Consider the following 20034-nt stretch of genomic DNA (forward strand, 5'->3'; position numbering starts at 1 on the left):
CTGGCACTAATCCATTTAAGAAATGTGTGTGAGAGAGAGGAGAGAGTGATGGAGGGACAGAGGAATCCTACAGGCTTTTGCAGGGTGCATGACAGATCTAATCTAAAAAGCTTATCCTTTGTTTTGCTTGTTTCTGGGTCTGAATAATTCATTCTTGGTCTGATCTCTGTACATGGCTGCATGTTTCCAATGTGAAAGTGCATTTTTATTGCCAGGCTGCAAACCGCTGAAATGAAATGGATTTTAATGGAGTAGGCAGTAAAATGGTCTGAACTTTGGTGCTGTAACTATACTTACTTTTCATTTCTGCCTCTTGTTTCAATGAAAAGGGGTGAGTTGAGGAAGCCCAGCACAACAGATAATGAAGCAATGAAGTCTGTCTAAGTGGCAGTACATTGATATCAATGAACGTCTGTTGGATTAGTTTGTCTGCATCTATGGGTAACTAGAATATATATATATATATATATATATATATATATATATATATATATATATATACACACACACACATATATATATATATATGAGAGAATGGGAAACCTCCAACCTGCAAATCTAAATAGGCCTCCCAGGCCTCCCCATTTGACCCAACAAGCCATTTGGCTAACTGACACCCACCTGTTATTGTACTATATGATGTCACATGTGGGGCAGGTGAAGAGATCTGACACAACCAAAAGGGGGTTTACAGGCACAGCCAGTCAGCTGATCAGCAGCACCAGTAAAGGCTTTGCAAGCCCCAACAGTCAGCTGAGTGCCAAGTCTTGTGAAGCCCCTTGCAAAGTGCTATGCGATATGGTGCTTTGCAAAACCCAACAGTCAACTGATTTTCAGAGCTCAGGAAGCCCTTGGCAAAAGCACTCTGAAAGAGACCTTGCGAAGCCCCTTGCACTATCAAGTCAATGTTGTTCCAAATCCTTATTGCAAGAAATTAAAATGTCTGGGTGAATAAATTTGTCTGAATTGCAGTGTAGCCACCAGGTGAACCTCTTTATAGGCAAGGCATTCCATACCTGAAGAACCACTGCTACAAAAGCTCCTTTTTGTTGTTGTTAAATGTTAATGAAAGCACTGGAGAAGGCCCTGGGCTTTTAAAAAGTAAATTGCAAATATTGGAAGCTATTTGCATTGGGAAGTAGTTCCAATTCACTGCAGACAGTGTGTGTGTGTGTGTGTGTGTGTGTGTGTGTGTGTGTGTGGTGATCCTGATGAGGGCTGGATCTAGACACATCAAAAAAGCGATTCAGTTAAATGCGTTGTAAACTTCATACAGGGAAATCCCATTGGCGATAAACGGGACTCCACAGCGCCATCTGGTGTCGCAGTATTATAACGCATATAAAGCGCTTTATCTTTAAGAATGTAGGTGAGTCCGAGGACTGCAGTGGGATGCAAATGGCAAATGATTAAAGTCCCCTCCCCACATTCCAGGTTCCTGATGCAGATCAGAATGCCCATACCTTCAGTTTACTTAAAACTTGCCCACCATTAGTGTAGTATTGATTATGTAAATCGCATCACATTTTCCTTGGCCTTTGTTGTAAACAAGAGTTTGGAAATTAAATACACCCTTGTGCAAATTATTTGAAACAAAGCATGTTTTCTATCTTACTCGTAATCCTGTACTCAAAACAAACACAAATAGTCAGTTGATCATTATGGTGTCAGAAGCCTGCAGCCAATAGAAGGAATGATGTGCTCACCACAATATATTGAAGTTCTACGAAAGAGAGTTATTCCAGAGCTGGAAAAGAGGTATCCTGACGGTACTGGGATATTGCAGCAAGACCTAGCCCCCTGTCACACATCTAAAGTGGTGAAGAAATTCATGACAGAGCAGCAAATACAGGTACTTGATTGGCCAGGGAATTCCCCGGATGTAAATCGCATTGAGAATTTGTGGGCTACACGCAAAAGTCGCCTCTGTGCTGTAGACTGTATGACTATGGAAAAGCTCATTCAGGCGCTGATTCAAGTGTGGTACAGGGTTCCAAAAAACAACAGTGACTGTTCGAAACTAGTAGACTCCATGCCAAACCGTGTTCAAATGCTGCTTAAAGATAGCGGAGGTCATATCCGTTACTAATGTATGTATATGTGAGATTGTACATGTATATGTGAATTTTGTACTACTACATTCATTGTTTGTTTCAATTAATTTGCACAAGGGTGTACTTCATTCAAGAAAAAACTCCATGAGTTATCTGTGAGACAATAAAGGTAAAGGTAAAGGTACCCCTGCCCGTACGGGCTAGTCTTGACAGACTCTAGGGTTGTGCGCCCATCTCACTTAAGAGGCCGGGGGCCAGCGCTGTCCGGAGACACTTCCGGGTCACGTGGCCAGCGTGACATCGCTGTTCTGGCAAGCCAGAGCAGCACACGGAAACGCCGTTTACCTTCCCGCTAGTAAGCGGTCCCTATTTATCTACTTGCACCCGGGGGTGCTTTCGAACTGCTAGGTTGGCAGGCGCTGGGACCGAGCAGCGGGAGCGCACCCCGCCGCGGGGATTCGAACCGCCGACCTTTCGATCGGCAAGCCCTAGGCGCTGGCAAGTTTAAAACCTGCAGTTGTTTCTATCGTGGCAGGACTGATGTTGCTTTAATCTAAAAGTTAGGGGACATATCTTGAAAGTCAAAGTCCTTGGACAATGCATGAAAATAAATGCTTTAAAAAGTGTGTGTGTGTGTAAGAATGTCAGATAATCTCTTGAAGATTCACATAAACTGGGAAATGTGGGGAGAGGGGTGTGTGTAAGAACTGGACATTTCACTAGGTATAATAGGAGATAAAGACCTGACGTAATTCAGAACTCCAGCCTGAAAATGTGATTACTCTGTTGAGTCACACTCCCATCAGGAGTCAATTTGCAAAGGCTGTATGCAGTAGCATGACAAAGCATGGCTTTCCTTTAGCAAAAGTCTTGTATCCTGCCGTGCTGACAAAAACGCGTTGCAGATTAATCAAATGATAGGTTTCATTAGGAACTCAGTTCCATGAAGAAATGGTGGAAATGGCGGGGTCTGTAGGTTTTCAGGGCAATTAACTCCCGAGCTGCTGTGAATCCCATTTAAATGGAGGACCAGGCAGTGGCCTGCTATCCCAAAGTACGTCTTATGAGCACAATGTATAGATGGGTTCACACAATCTCGCTCCTGTGGCTAGATCCTGGCAATAGCTTCCTCTGATTGCACCAGTCTGTGGTGGGCATTATCAATCAGAACTGTATTTTGGCTTGGTTGAGGAAATGTTTGTCCTGTGTGTTTTGTGTGATGTCTGAATAGGCATTGCAGTTCACATCTCAAATTAGATCTGCTGGCTGGGAGGGCTCCAGGCTCTTGCCTGAAATGGATCCCTCATTCATTGGCACATAGATGCTATCCTTCCATGTTTCCTCGGTCGGGGTGGCTGTGCTTGAACCAGCAGAAAAGGACCCTGTCTCTTAGAACTGAGATCCCCCACTCACCCCAATCAGGCAAATTTCCAAGTACCCCAGGGAATCTGCCAGTGCCAGTGCCAGTGAATGAGGACCATGATTCACTTGAGAGGCTGGAGTTCTTTCATTCAGCAATTGGGGAAGGACCACAGTTGAGTGGTAGAGCATGCAGCAAGTCCCATGTTCAGTCCCTGGCATTGTGGCGATCACACAGGGCCCCCAGACGTTTGATGGTCTATTGACCCTGTGCCACCACTGTGATTGCTTTCTTCGCTGCCACCACCCTGCTTCTCACGGGGACACACGGAGTTGCTAACATTAACAAATAATCAAGTTTATTTTTAAATGCAGGAACAAGTGTATGGTTTCAGTTTAATTTCCTCTTGTCAGTTTCTTAATCTTAGTTCCTAACAACTCCAAACTGATTATTCCAACTATCTATCCGACTCAACCTAACAATTCCTCTCACACTCTCACAATACAACTCGACCAACCCGCTGCCTATTCCTCCCTCTTACTTCTCCAACTCCCAAACCTCAACTCTCAACTCCCAAACCTCAACTCTCAACTCCCAAACCTCAACTGACTTTCAAAACTTCCCACTCTAACTTTTACTCCCCCCTTGCATTCTCATTGGCCAATCACATCACACCTATTTTAACCCTTTCCTTATGACCCACCTAGGAAGCAAACGCCACAGGCATCTTTACATAGGGCTGCGAATGGAAGTGGCTTGTCTGTTAGGAAGGAACTGCTGTGCTGGTTTCCTGGCAGGTCAGTAGCTGTTGCTTACAGGAAGGGAGAGGGTAGGGAAGTCAGGAGGTTGGCACGGTGCATCTACATCTGCAGGAATGCTGGATTGCACTTTGCTGGATTGCACCCCGCTGGTGCATTTGTGCTACCTACCAGGAAGCTACCACACTGGCTCAGCTCCAGCTGGAAGCTGCTTCTAGCTGGGATTGTATCCTCTATGAAGCCCAAGAGAGCCATTGCCAGTCAGTGTAGATGGCACTGAGCTAGGTGGACCAGTGCTCTAACTCAATATGTAAAGGTAATAGGGACGTGGGTGGTGCTGTGGTTTAAACCATTGAGCCACTTGGGCTTGCTGATCAGAAGGTCAGAAGGTTTGAATCTGAACGATGGGGTGAGCTCCCGGTGTTCTTTCCCAGCTCCTGCCAACCTAGCAGTCTGAAAGCGTGCCAGTGCAAGTAGATAAATAAGTACCACTGCGGTGGGAAGGTAAAGGGTGTTTCTGTGCGCTCTGGCTTCCGTCATGGTGTCCTGTTGCACCAGAAGTGGCTTAGTCATGCTGGCCACATGACCTGGAAAAATGTCTGTGGACAAAAACCGGCTCCCTTGGCCTGAAAGCGAGATGAGCACTGCAACTCCCATGGTCACCTTTGACTGGACTTAACCATCCAGGGTTCCTTTACCTTCTTTTACCTTCTAACTCAATAGAAGGTAGATTCCTCTGTTCCTAATTCCTGGCCACCTTGATTTCCCCCTGCTGTGAATACATTTGATTGCTTTAAAAAATCTTCATCTTTTGTTGTTTGCTTCCCTGGTTGCCTTCGAGGGAAAGGGCTGGATTTAATCTAGTAAATAAGTACCTATGAATAACCACCTCATGTTTGGAACAGGACTCTTGCTTTTGGGTATTGTGCAGCTCTTTTTGGTGGGCACAAACCCAGTGTAACCTCAGATGAGATCAGAGAGGTTTGCAAGTCAGGGTCAACATACCTAATACCTGCAGTATGTCCAAGGCCTGCGAGTGAACCATGCTGCTTCTCCCATTCATTTAACCAGAGATTTCTTTACATGTGGGTTAAGTAAAGGGATGTTTCAGCATGTTGACAGTTCAAACAATCACAAAATGCTGCACTACCACACACTTCAGTGCCATTCAGGTGAGGATAATGCACTTTGAGCAAAGTGCTAATAGCTGCTAAAAGGGCTTCAGCGGATGTGCAGTTCAGTGAGGAAGAGAAAGGAACAACGGTAAGGTTCCTTTTATTTGCGTCAATGGTCCGCTTCTATCTCTGTGCAGAAATCAGTTGGGAGCCCTTCGTATTCATTTCCATTACCCTTATTTAAAAAGAATTTGCTACAGTTTCTTCTTACCCAGGGAATGGTTAAAGGTTCAATTGATAATGGCTGCAAAATTATTTCTGGGTTGGTTTTATATTATTATTATTATTATTATTATTATTATTATTATTATTATTATTAAAAAGAGTACAACTAAAAATGGGAAGTTTGAACCTGACAAATTTGTGTTTGAAAATGTGCATTGTAGACAGGCAATAAGAGAATTGGGACTAGCTGTGGCTCCCTGTTGAGTACGCTTGGTGTCTAGTGGGTTTTTGTGTGTGCAATGTGTGAAAAGGCAGTCAGATCAGTAATCGGGTATCACTTCACTTTTGTTTTATGGCAAGACAGCACTGTGTCATCCTGCTTCTTAGCATGATGGCGATGTCCTGACTCCATAGCTGGAGGCAGTAATACTTCTGAATTCCAGATGCTGGAAACCACACGAGGGGAGAGTGCTCGAATCCTGCTTGTGGGTCTTCCACAAGCACCTGGGTGGAATCTACACACATATAAAAACCGTTCTGAAAAGCATTTTTAAAAATACATCGAATTTTCCATAAGGCTCACATTGCCATCTAGTGTCACATTGTATATTGCACTTAAGACACACCTAAAACCAGGCACAGGCAAACTCGGCTCTCTAGATGTTTTGGGACTACAACTCCCATCATCCCTAGCTAACAGGACCAGTGGTCAGGGATGATGGGAATTGTCTCAAAACATCTGGAGGACTGAGTTTGCCTATGCCTGCCTAAAACATTTCATTTGCAGCTGTATAACTGAGTCCCTGGTTAGCCACTGTCAGAACAGGATGCTGGACTCGATGGGCCATTGACGTGATCCATCAGGCTCTTTTTGTGATGTTTCAGTGGCATTATTCCTTTTGAGGAGTTGATAACATAAGCTGGCATTTATTGAAGTAGAATCCATTGTAATTAATTAACATGACTAAGTTAGTTCCATTAATTTCAATTTCTGCTGTGAGTAAAACTTTGTTGAATACCACCCAGACATCTTTAAAAAACGCTGGAACAATCTCCACATGATCATCAACATCAGATGCCAGTATCTGTCTGCCAAGAACTCTTATCCGTATCTCAGTTCTACTTTGTCAGTGAGGACTCAACCACCACTCCTTTTGTTTTCGTTCAGTATTTTGATATGTGGTACATGTTGACTAGGTTCGAAAAAGCTTTTCAATAAAGTTAACAACGGCAACAAAAGAAATAGAGTGCTAACAAGTTTGCTTTGTTTATGGGATTCACATCAAGTTGAACACTTGTGCAGATGTACATAATGCTGGAAGTTCAGCCCCACAGGGTGTATAAATTAAGGCAAGGTGAATGCAATGCTCTCCACACCCCGTTTTTATTCTCTTTCTGGCAACACAAAGCAAGTGAGATACTAAAAACTCCAAGTAAATCATTGCATGTGCAGAATGATTTTTGTGAACACAACAGAGGTTCTTCCGTCTTTGCAGCTCTTGCACCACCAACAAATGTGCTCCAGAGGCTTGGAGGAATTCCTAGAGCAGATTTGGGGGTGCATGGTTGGAAGATAGGGAGGGGAGGTTCTGTTGCATTTGAGGAACTCATTCCACATGTGCACTGTAACAGGATATAACCTCATGAGGAGGTATGGGGCAATGGAAATGGGAAATTCCTCTTTCTTTGTATACCTGCATTGTTATGTAGCATCTCTCCCTTTTTCATTTCCTCAATGACTCTTCAGATACTGATCTGAGAGATGATGGTGATTTTCTCTCTCTCTCTCTTTCAACAGGGTATGGAAACATTGCCCCAAGCACAGAAGGTGGGAAAATTTTCTGTATTTTGTATGCCATCTTTGGGATTCCACTCTTTGGCTTTCTGCTAGCCGGCATTGGTGACCAGCTTGGGACCATCTTTGGAAAGAGCATCGCACGAGTGGAAAAGGTTTTTCGAGTAAGATTGAAATGTTTTTGTCTCTTTTTAGTCTTGAACCATAATGACAGGCCATACATATGGCTAGAAGATTTTGGGTGGTAAGACACAGTGAGAGTTAAGTATTAAAAACACTTCTTGCATCATAAATATGCCTTAAATTTTGGGGGAAATGGGTTTTTTATACCTCTCCAAATTCATTCATCTTCATAATCACTGATATATATATATATATAAGGAGATAAATGAATTTAGAGTGCTTGTAGACTAGAGACTAGAAGAGAAAATAGATACAGTGGTCATATCAGAACTGGTGGCCCTGTGAAAATATCTGGTTAGAAAACCTATATTGAAAAATCCCTTGATATAAATCTTGTATAAAATAGATCCCTGGGTATAAAACCCGTAGAAAGATCCAATACTGGTGTTATATTAATTTTATTTTATTTATTTAACAAATCTGATATACTGCTTGGTTGTTAAAAAAAGAAGCCCACCTTACATGAAAAAAAACCTCATGAAAGCAAACAAGTACATGCTTTATTAAAGAGTGACTTACATAACATACATAATGAGCTACCCTTGCATTGACCTGGTTTGCACGTAATGCTAAGCCATGGTTTATTCAAATACAGTGTATAGAACTATGGCTTGTTTGATACTCCAAACTCTGTCCAGTGACTTGTATGCTACCAAGAAACCAAGCTCTGAAGACATAGTTTGTTTTTGGCTTATAAGCCTTGGTTTGTTTTAACTATGGCTTGGTGTGTACGTGCAAACTTGCACTCTTCTTTAATCATGGGTTGTGTGACTGTCCCACCCCAGATGCTCACCAAGCTACAAAGGCATGAGGCAAGAACAATTGGAAAAGAAACAAAACTTTGGAGAAACAAGCCATGATTTGGTTGCCTGTAGAAAAATGCATGATTCAGTTCTCATTAACTTGTGGTTTGTTAAACAAACTATAGCTTTGCATCACGTGCAAACTAGGCCATTGACTGTTAAAAATAATCATAAACACAACAAAATGTGATTTCTAACAGCTCAGCCCCATAGTGTCAACTTGGAAATAAACCCCAATGAGTTCAATGGGACTTACTCCTAGTTAGGCATGTATAGGATTGTGGCCTTGATATATACTAAACAACATAGGACAAAATATCTGGATGCAGCAAATGATTGTTTATTAACAGTCACGTGAACAAAAAATAGAGAGACAATGCTTGCTTTAATCCTGAGTGGCACCTGGGATCTGGTGCAAGATTATTCTATGCACCACATGAGTCTCCAAGTAGTGAGAGACTCCAGGGTTCCTGTGCTTACCCAATTTTGGTTTCCTTGGAATGAAGGTCAGTGGTGACTGTGGTGTCTTTAAGATACAGCTGTACCTTGGAAGTCGAATGGAATCCGTTCCAGAAGTCCATTCAACTTCCAACATGTTTGGAAACCAAAGTGTGGCTTCTGATTGGCCACAGGAAGCCCCATAAGCCCCGTTGGATGTTCAGCTTCCAAAGAATGTTCACAAACCGGAACACTCACTTCTGGGTTTGCGGCGTTCGGGAGCCAAAATGTCCAAGTACCAAGGCGTTCGGGATCCAAGGTATGACTGTATATGGTTTTATTGACACACATATACAACCTCAGCAGTAAATGGAGGGACTCGTAGCATCAACACCCCAATGGATCTTGCTTCCCCATTTGGTTTCCAGGGAAGCCCTGAAATCCAGCAGACAGAAAGACATATATCTGCACACACACACCAAAAACAAAACAACAACAACAACAAAAATCACTCTTGTTCTGTGTAGCAGCAAAGTGAGGGAAGGCCCACCCATTTGTTTCTATGGCACAGGGCAGCTTCTTCGGATAGGCTAAATCAAGGCACTTACTGTAAGTAGCCAGCCAAAGCCATTGCCTTGACAAAGGAACTGGTTCTGTGAGCTTCCCCTTATACATTCTACCCTCACAGATACAGGATTGCAGGTTTGAAAGGGGACTTATGGTGGAAGGCATCCAAACCATGTTCCCCCATGCTCATCTCATTATAAAGGATGTTGAACCACTAGGAAACATGGTCTCTCAAGGCTCTTTTCTTCTTAGGAGTGAGGAGTTAAGACTGCTTTTCTTTGAGTGATTTTTCTTATGCAACCCAAGTTGGACTTTTCGGATTGAAAGAGTATCTGTGACAACAGGGTATCAGTGCCATGTTTTGCCAATATCTACCCCTTCCACTTATCTCAGCTGGACTCCAAGGCAGCCTGCTTTTCAGTCTGCCAGGCTATCACTATAGATAATTTATAAATGCTTTTAAAACCTACAATACTTTGAGATCTGCGGATGAGTACACTTCCTCTTTCCTCCTTTTGGCAGAAGCTCTCAGATCTCATGGGACTCTCTCCAGAACCATATGCAAATTAATATTAATCATATCCTCTATTAGGATATTTTTCTAAGTCTGCAGAAGGAATTTGCCTGCGGATTGGGGTGGCTGGGAGGAAGTGACTCTCCAGATCAGGTACTGGGATGAACTGCAGCATCCCCTGTCTTAAGCTAGAGGACCCATGAAAAGAGCAAAACTCTAGTTTCTGTGAAGTTAATCTTGACTGGGACTTGAAGAATCTCCCCTACTGAGCTCCAACTAAATCAACCGTGTTTCTGTAAAGCTCTAAGTAGGTAGAAATTGCTTTTGTGCTAGCTGTAGCTTATAGTCTTCTGCTTTTGATGTTTCCTGTTTGACCCTAAGGGAAATCAGTGTACTAAAGGATTTTTTTCTTCCTTTCTTTCATTCTGTTTTTTAAATGAAAAAATTATTTAGTTTTTCAGTTTAAAATTTTACAATCAATTATCCAACAACCAACATAAAAACAAGATTCCAAAGAATTTCCTGAACTTTCCACCTCCCCTTTGTGCTTCCTTTTGTTAACCATTTCCTCCCACACCTTTTATAATAATCCAAATCTTTTTCATCTCGATTATATCCAAAATTCAACATGAAACTACAAGTGTTATTCCGATCCTATTAATGATTTTAGCTGTTTACAATGGTTTTTTAAGATAAATTACAGGTATGTATTTCCCCCATTCCTTATTAAAATTTTGGTCTTCCTGATTTCTGATTCTTCCGGTCATTTTTGCCATTTCGGCATAGTCCATCAACTTAATCTGCCATTCTTCTCTGGTAAGGACTTTGGTGACAGCAGCCACAAAATTAAAAGACGCCTGCTTCTTGGGAGAAAAGCAATGCCAAACCTAGACAGCATCTTAAAAAGTAGGGACATCACCTTGCCAACAGAGGTCCGTATAGTAAAAGCTATGGTTTTCCCAGTAGTGATGTATGGAAGTGAAAGCTGGACCATAAAGAAGGCTGATCGCCGAAGAATTGATGCTTTTGAATTATGGTGCTGGAGGAGACTCTTGAGAGTCCCATGGACTGCAAGAAGATCAAACCTATCCATTCTTAAGGAAATCAGCCCTGAGTGCTCACTGGAAGGACAGATCCTGAAGCTGAGGCTCCAATACTTTGGCCACCTCATGAGAAGAGAAGACTCCCTGGAAAAGACCTAATGTTGGGAAAGATGGAGGGCACAAGGAGAAGGGGATGACAGAGGATGAGATGGTTGGATAGTGTTCTCAAAGCTACCAGCATGAGTTTGACCAAACTGTGGGAGCAAGTGGAAGACAGGAGTGCCTGGCATGCTCTGGTCCATGAGGTCACAAAGAGTCGGACGCGACTAAATGACTAAACAACAACAACAAGGACTTTGTCCTCTTTCCATCTCTGGTCCATTAACATCCAGGCAACCTTCCACTCATTCTAGTGGCCTGCACAAAGTCTCTCTCTCGCACTCAAAGAACAAAAAACTACATTCCTGCTTCCATGTCCTCTAACTTGTTCCATCGCTATGCAGTGGAACTGACTTGGACACAAACCTTGCTCTAACTCTGCTGGCTGATGATGTGTGCGTGTGAGAAGGGTTGTTCTTTCTGTGCCGATGGGATGTGCTCCACAACTTGGAACTCTTCCCAACCAATTTCTTCTGTGAGCAATTCGGTTGCTTGCTGCAGCAACAGTACTTTTAGCAGTTCTCCTGGAGCGTAACTGGGAAAAGGAGAAGGGTAATTTCTCCCACAGGAATAAAACTATAGTTCAGCTTTAGCTGAACTGAATTTGAAAGGGCTAAATTTGGTTACACCACATTTTGCAAACACCTTCGAATGTTCTAATTGCACACAGGCTTCAGAACTGCTGAGATAATAAGTTAACCTCTTCAAGGTGATGTCCAGAGGTATTCTGCTCTCGTGCTGTGAACATTTTGATATATGAAGTTTAAATTATGTTTGAGTCTCTCTCGTACCCTTTATGGCAGGTATTCCAAACTTGGCCCTCCAGCTGTTTTGGGACTACGACTCCCATCATCCCTAGCTAACAGGACCAGTGGTCAGGGATGATGCGAACTGTAGTCCCAAAACAGCTGGAGGGCCAAGTTTGACCATGCCTGATTTATGGGAATGTTAAAATGGAATGGAAAATCAAAGGGAGGTGTTTGTATTTTCAGATGAGAATTCTGGCCAACCTGGGCTTTACATTCTTATTAGAAACTCAACTGAATCAAAAACTGCCTTAAGCCTCAGGACCTTTTGGGGGATGGGGTGGGATATAAACCGTGGCTGCAGGTTAAAATCAAACTGAATCCAATTTCAACAGCATTATGCTGTGTGTATAAATAGCCCTCAAAGCAGTGCTTTGTTTGACTGCCCTGTATGAATGTGTTATTTCCCTCTTAACTTCCTTAGTTTACCAAAATGATCAGTTCAGGTTTCAAAGGATGGAAACAAGTTGGAGGCAGAGAGGTAGTTCTGGTTATCATATTTCAGTTTAAGCTGATATTATTATTATTATTATTATTATTATTATTATTATTATTATTATTATTATTCTGTTTACCCTAAGTTCCCAGAGCAGGTTGCAATAATAAAAAATAAAACATTAAAATAATTTAGAAACTTACAGTTACAAAAAACGTGCACAAACCTTTTGTACAAACAAACATGGACACCCTTCATTCCTTTCCTGTGTGCTACCTACTTAACCATGGTTTCCTGTTTCATCCAAACAGGAATGAATTGCGCTTCTTAAGCTGTGATATCCATGAACTGTTTGCCCATACACGGAGCCCCTTTGTTTGAACTACAGTGAAACTATATAATTAACCATGGTTTCCTCTTTCGTTAAAACCAGGAAACCTATGGTTGCCAGCTTCAGAATAAAACAGATCACTGAACTGATTTCAAACTGTGGATTAATATCCTGGCTTTTTCCATGGCTGGTGACCATAGCTCTGAGGGCCTTCTGGCGGTTCCCTCCCTGCGAGAAGTGAGGTTACAGGGAACCAAGCAGAGGGCCTTCTCGGTAGTGGTGCCCATCCTGTGGAACGCCCTCCCAGCAGATGTCAAGGAAATAATGAACTATCTGACTTTTAGAAGACATCTGACGGCAGCCCTGTTTAGGGAAGTTTTTAATTTTTGATCTTTTATTGTGCTTTTAATATTCTGTTGGGAGCAGCCCAGAGTGGCTGGGGAAACCCAGCCAGATGGGCGGGGTATAAATAATAAATAAATTATTATTATTATTATTATTATTATTATTATTATTATTACTTCATGTTTTTGATGAAAGAGGAAACTATGGTTAATGAGCTGCTTCATGGCTGAAGTGTAAAAGGGCTCCATGCCTGGGCAAAAGGCTCAGGCATATGACAGTGTAAGAAGCTGAACACTGTATGTGGAGAGAGTTGTTATTTATTTTAGTCATTAGATTGCACTGGGTGGGGTCAGGAATTCCTGTGTCTTGTTCTGTTCCTGTGGGGAGCTGACGGTTGAATATGTAAGCTTTGGAAGATGCTCCAAAAGTGCAGCTCACTAGACACAATTACTAGTAAAATACAACTTCATATACTATCATGATTAGTACCACTTGTGCATAGCAATTTCATGCTTATACGAGTGGCGAGACCCCCCACTTCATTTCGGCTGCATTCAGGCAACATTCCATTCTGCTTTCCTGATGATTTCCTTACCTGATATTTTTTAGCAGTGTGAACTGCATTATACTGTGCAGGCCTCTCTAGAATATTAGCTATGGAGATGTTGCAAACTGTTGTGACTTCAACTCTTAAGAATCTGCTTTTGTTGCTTTAGAAAGGTAGGGTGCTGCTGTTTCAAAGGCACGTTTTTGCTTTTAAAGTCAGTGTGATATGGGGATTTAGCTGCATGGCTCCCCACTAAATGTGGTGTTTAAACACTCCACTTTAAATCTCACTGCAATGGTTTTATGAGTCCAAACCAATTATTCCCATCACATGGAGCTGGGAAACAAGCAAGTATTGAATGCGCGATTAAGAGTTTACTGCACTGCTTGTGTTATCTGGGCCGCTCTGTGTGAAAAGGACAGTTTGATATTGAGGCTACCTCTCAGATCAAGGGTAAAGATTTATTCACATTTCCCAAACACCAGAGCTATATGCTAGCTAAATCACAGCCTAACTGGACCAATGATCATTATCCCCCTTTCCATTGCTTGCATTTTGCACAAAATCACCATGGTGAGTAGAAACAAAAGAATGCCGAAAAACCAGCACTTTAAAAATGCCTAACATTAGTAAAGGTGAAATGAATAAAGACTTCATTCATTTTTCCAGCATGGTTATTTCTAATCAAGATCAATGCACACATTTCCCTGTTTGCTTTCAGCCCCTTCCCATCATTTCCTTAAATGAAGCGGCCACCTGGAGATTAAAATGTATTCATGTTGGGTGTTGACTGATTTTTACCTGGGCTGGATCAACGCGTGTTGAATCATAAAAGTGATTCAGTGAAATGCGTTGTAAACTTCATACAGGGAAGTCCCAGTGGTGAAAACAGGACTCCACAGCGCTATCTGGTGTCACTGTGTTATAACACATGTAAACACAGCTGTCAATTTTTCCCTTTTCTTGCGAGGAATCCTATTCGGAATAAGGGAATTTCCCTTTAAAAAAGGGAAACATTGACAGCTATGCATGTAAAGTGCTTTATTTTTTACGAAGGTAGCTAAGCCCCTGAAGTAAATAAAAGGGTAGAAAACACAAGACAGATAGTCTTTGAGTTAAACGAACCGTAGATTCCGGCGTATAAGGTGACTTTTTAACCCTGGAAAAGAGGTTTAAAAGTCTGAGGTCACCTTATATGCTGGGTCTGGGTAGTGCGGAGCGGAGGCCCCCCCCCCCCCCCGCTGCTGCAGTGGAGGCTCAGAAGCAGCAGCAGTGGGCGGCGGGCTCAGCTCCACGCTGGGCAGCTTTCTCCCAGCACGGAGCTGCCCAGCGTGTTAGGCGACTGGGCTTAAAAGACAAATCCCCAAATTGCAGTTGCTAATTTGGGGGGTTGTCTAATATGCCCAGTCACCTAATACGTCGGAATCTATGGTAGTTCTTTTCAGTTAGACCCTTCTCTAAACATTGAACTACAGGAGACTGCCCACTATTAGCATGCATGTGTGTGTGCAATCATTGAGAATGGTGTGGTTGTTTCGTTGAGTCTATGACTCACCTGCTGTTGTTCATGCCAGCAACTAAAATGAAAAGCTGCAGTCCATTACCTCAGAAGATTTGTGCACCCCATACGGCGTTGGCATCTCTAGGAGAAAAACAAAAGGGGGCTGAGAGGTTGCTTTTGTAAAGAATGCAAACCATCAATAATACATATTTGGATTTAGCAACTGCAGTCTTTTGGAAGCATGGTCGATTTTATGGGATTGCAGTTGCTTCATATTTTAGTGCTTATACTGCATTATGTGTTTCTTTGGATGAGCAGAAACGAGAGTTGGACACAGCAGGGGGTAAAATAAATCATGAGCACTTCTATACCTGTCAGCAGTAAGATCTCTGTCAAACTAAGGCTCCCTCTTGCATGCTTTGTTATTCATGTTTTTAGCAGGTTAGGTGCACTGTGCAGACAGTGACTACCTCCAAAATGAGGGTCTGCTTTGGAGTGGAGCTTGGAAGAAGGGTAGGCAGAAGGTAGATTGGGATCTACTGGTAGATTTCCAAATGATTTGCAATAGATCAGTCTGGGTTTCCAACTACCAAGGTTTCAAAAACAGCAACACTGGGGGGTGGCTTTGGAGTTATCCTGCTTTGGCTTGGAAGAGCCCCAGATCTGTCCAAAGATCTTGATTTGGGATTTGTCTGAATTCAAGGCACAACCCTACAGGGAACCACAGTGGGTACAAAAATCTGCCCACTGCAGTCTCCTTTCGTGACAGAGGGGTTTGTGGAATTATTGCATTTGCCCCCATTGCCTCCCCTATGTGTTAATTAATATTTTAAGGGGAAGCCTGGAGAGAACTATAGATACAGATATATCGCACGTTGTGGATTTGATGGGCTGTTTTTTTATTGGGTTATGTTTCCCTTGTTCATTTGATTTCTTCAAAGATAGACACAGAGCAGACATATAACCAGGAAAATTACAGGAGGGAATAATAACTTGCTGTCTTAGAAGCAAAATTGTGTTGCTGAGACCTCTGGGATTATTATTCCGCCTCCTTCCAAGCTGCTACCTGGTGATTGACTGCAACATTTCACATTCAGGTGACCTTTTCAGAGCTGAGGAAATGCAGTTTCAGCTTCTTCAGTCCAGAGCAATGGAGATGCTCGTTGGCAGGTGGGATTGGTAACTGCCAATTTTGCAGCTGGCATTTCCATAGGGAATGAGGTAGAGAGTTTTCTGAAACCCTATTTCCTTTCTAGGTGATCTAATCTGAAATGAGATCACAGCTCTGCATAAAAGCACATTCCTGGTTTGAAAAAAAACCAGTTGGGAAGCATGAGAGGAACAGGCCTAATTCTCACTGAGGTGGTATGTTTTTGTTTTGAATTTCATTTGTAACCTACCTTTCTTCTGTGGAACTCAAGGCAGTTCTTGGAGTTACTATCCAGGCACTGACTGGACCCAGACCTGCTTAGTTTCAGCAAGGTGGTGGCCTCATGTGCCTTCAGAATATGTGGTAAATCACTGCCAAATGGGTTCATATAATTGAATGTTCTTCCATCCCCGCTCTTGCCTGGAACTCTACCTCACATTCTAGTTGTCTATGTATAGAATATTTCTCTTATTTCTGGACAATTCCACCTCATGATCCATCACCCTGGAGACAAGTGGTACAGCCAAGGCACTATTTCATCACCTCAGTGGGAACTAGGCCATGAGCCAGCCAATGTGAGGCACTTTGATATCTTCTTGATTTCAATGAGAAAATTGACAATATGTGTTAAATCTCTCCTATTAAGGTAGCTATACTGTAATCTTTCTTCCCACTCCTTTATACCTCACCATGGCACCGGCATACGTGTGGAGGAAAACCTTCAACATATAGCAGAATTCCCAAAAATAGACCAGAGGCAATTGTATTTTATCCAGCAGAGCTTTACTTGTGCTGAAGGCAAATGAGCTTAATGGTTACAAATCCAAATACATTCATGATTGGCACAGTCCATAAAAAATCCAGTTGTAGCACTTACAAAAACTTGTAACAAGACTAAAACTTAACACTAAGCATACTATGTATATAGAACACCACATGAGAAGGAAGAGATATAAAGAGAAAGTAAGGCCCAGGCTCCTTTTGGCCTATATTTATAGTCAGCATGACCTTAATTGGAAGAGATAAGAGAACTAGTTCAAATCAGCTTCCCAGAAGTTTTAACCCAAGCAGTCATGAAGCTTCTGCCTGCTTCTCTCACTCAGAGAACCTTCTAGTAGCTTCTAGAATCCTCTTGTATTAATCAGAATAGGAAAGATCTCTACACATCAGTCAATACTTTATGCACTAAGAAATGCAAACTGACATAGCACTAGTGGAATTCCTTGCATGGGCTTCCGCTAGCAGGACCAGTTAGGAGTATTCTGGGCCACAGGCCTGTGTTGCATTTCTACATTCGGCATTAAATTGCAATGCCATAAAATTTACCAGTACTTGATTTTTATTGCCTTATCTTTCTGTAGACTGCTTTGAAGTGCTCCCAGGCAAATGATTCATTTTCTTTCGGTTTCAGGAAGCAGTGCATTAACAATCGCAAATAAAGTTTTGATTCCATTTCGTTTTCTTTTGCAGAAGAAACAAGTGAGTCAGACCAAGATCCGGGTGATTTCAACCATCCTCTTCATCCTGGCCGGTTGCATCCTCTTCGTCACTATTCCTGCAGTCAGTTTCAAATATATTGAAGACTGGTCAGTTCTGGACTCCTTTTACTTTGTGGTTGTCACTCTGACCACAGTTGGCTTTGGTGATTTTGTGGCAGGTGAGGCATGTAATTTGGCTTGGTGGTACATTCTGGGGGAAGAAGTTCTACTCTGCCACTGGTGTTTGGAAATAGACAGTACTTTGCAGCTTTTGTATTGATTCCTTCCCCTTAAATTTAACTGTAATGCAATCCAATTGAGGGTAATCAGGTTGGAGGTCATACGCTGGATCACGCAAACAAGAGTCAAGGGCCAGAGGGAAGTGATATGGTCATGGGTGGGCTAGTGGGCAGATCCCAAGGCTGAGCAAAAAAAGCTGGGTTTTCACTTTTTGAAATATGGCAATCCTAGCCTTCATTGGTTCCTCAGGTTACCAGTAACCTTTCTGGCCATTATAATGGTGGTGTTTCAGTACAGAAGACACCAGGACAAACTCCTTCAGCCCACAAGCTGCCTATTTGGCACGAGGAGTACAATGCCTGGGCCCTTCAGTCTGCGCCCCAGATGCAAATCTCCCAAGCGCCTAACAGTAGCTCTGTTTCCTGATTCAGTAGTTAGGGCTGCACAAACAGAACCAGTTTCAAAAGAAAAGTCTAAACTTAAATCCCACCAGGAGGAGAGGGAGAGGGAATAGATTAAGTCTCCCCATGTTTGGTAGGATTTTAGCATTTTTAAAGGATGGTGCATGTATAGCCCAACCCATCCATGCATCTTCAGTTTGATTGGAACCTGGAGGGGAAAGGGAATCATTTCTTTGTTTCTTTGTTTTGTCTTGGGGTAGAGAAAAGAGGTGCAGTGGTTAGCAGGGGAAGAAAGGAAATTATCTGGAAAAGGGAACTTTTCAGAATGCAGGTGTCCTGCTGAAGAAATCAGTGAACAGCTGCAAGTCATTTGACAAAACAGTAGTGTGTGTGGCATCCCCTGCTGGGAATCAGCAGCGTCCAAACCATGCATAAAAGTGAACGCAGTTTTTCTATTTCACACATATTTCTTCCTAATAAAAACAGCCTTCCTGAGGACATCAATTTTTTAGAAACACTTAAATTCAAAAGTGGAAGTAAGATCAGAAGTATAAATGATAGCTGTCCAAAAAGCTGTTTTACAGTCTTTGAAAAAAGGGATACACACATACACACACACACATCAAAGCAAATGGACAACAGCTTCTTAAGCGCTAGCTTGCAGAATTATGTTCTCTACCTTTAATAGAATTCTTGGCGCTGGATCCATCCCATTATAGAAACCTGACATTGGAAGTGAAAGACTAATGAGGTGTGTAGTGCAGATGTTATGTACTTGCTGGGATGAGAACACTACAATTCGGAACCATAAATATCTGTCCCTGTCAATTACCAAAAAGCAAATGTACCATTTTGGACTGGAGGTCAAAGAGAAGAGGGAATGTGCCCTCCCCCCCCCCGTTGCCATGATGAAGAGAAGATACTTTGACTCCATGTTTTTCTGTAGAATCTCTTGATATGATAGCCATGTTCAAATATATAAAAGGATGTCATATAGAGGAGGGAGAAAGGTTGTTTTCTGCTGCTCCAGAGAAGCGGACACGGAGCAATGGATCCAAACTACAAGAAAGAAGATTCCACCTAAACATTAGGAAGAACTTCCTGACAGTAAGAGCTATTCGACAGTGGAATTTGCTGCCAAGGAGTGTGGTGGAGTCTCCTTCTTTGGAGGTCTTTAAGCAGAGGCTTGACAGCCATATGTCAGGAGTGCTCTGATGGTGTTTCCTGCTTGGCAGGGGGTTGGACTCGATGGCCCTTGTGGTCTATTCCAACTCTATGATTCTATGATTCTTAACATAACGTGCTTCATATCAGTTGGCAGGAGGAGGCAACAGTAGGGGGTGGTATTACCTTCGTGCCTTAATTGTGGGTTTCTTGCAGCCTTCTGGTTGGCCATTACTTGATGCCAAACGAGGGACAAGGTGGGCATTTGATCTCATCCAGACAAGCTCTTCTTATTATATTACTATCTCTGGTTGCAATCCACCAGTCATTGCTGCCACAAATTCCATTCATTTCAGTGCGCTTTCTCAAGAAGGCCATGAATGAAGGATATACAGCGGGGAATCATTGTGAAATGGCTCTTTTTATCTCTTCTTCTTCCAACGTTGCTGGTTTCAGTTGTATCAATATTATCAGTGTTTAACAAGTGCTTTGAAATGAAGATGAAGCCCTGTGTTAAAACGAAAGGATGTAGGCAATTGATCATTTTGCTTTCTATGAAATGCACTAAATTCTGGGTAGATAAGGCTGCAGTCCTATATTCCAGGGGTTGGCAGCATGGTG

At 42.4% G+C, this 20034-nt stretch overlaps 1 protein-coding gene across 2 annotated transcripts in view; it reads left to right on the forward strand.

The window, feature by feature from the left end:
* KCNK10 (potassium two pore domain channel subfamily K member 10) overlaps positions 1-20034 on the forward strand; it is an 80050-nt gene that overhangs the window by 52236 nt on the left and 7780 nt on the right. For both annotated transcript variants that reach the window (XM_028718098.2, XM_028718089.2), the window contains 2 exons: positions 7311-7471; positions 17601-17787. In XM_028718098.2, coding sequence (XP_028573931.1) covers positions 7311-7471; positions 17601-17787 — 348 coding nt within the window. The remainder of the gene's footprint in view (positions 1-7310; positions 7472-17600; positions 17788-20034) is intronic.

The sequence above is a fragment of the Podarcis muralis genome, chromosome 1 (assembly GCF_964188315.1).
Source record: "Podarcis muralis chromosome 1, rPodMur119.hap1.1, whole genome shotgun sequence".
Lineage (NCBI taxonomy): Eukaryota > Metazoa > Chordata > Lepidosauria > Squamata > Lacertidae > Podarcis > Podarcis muralis.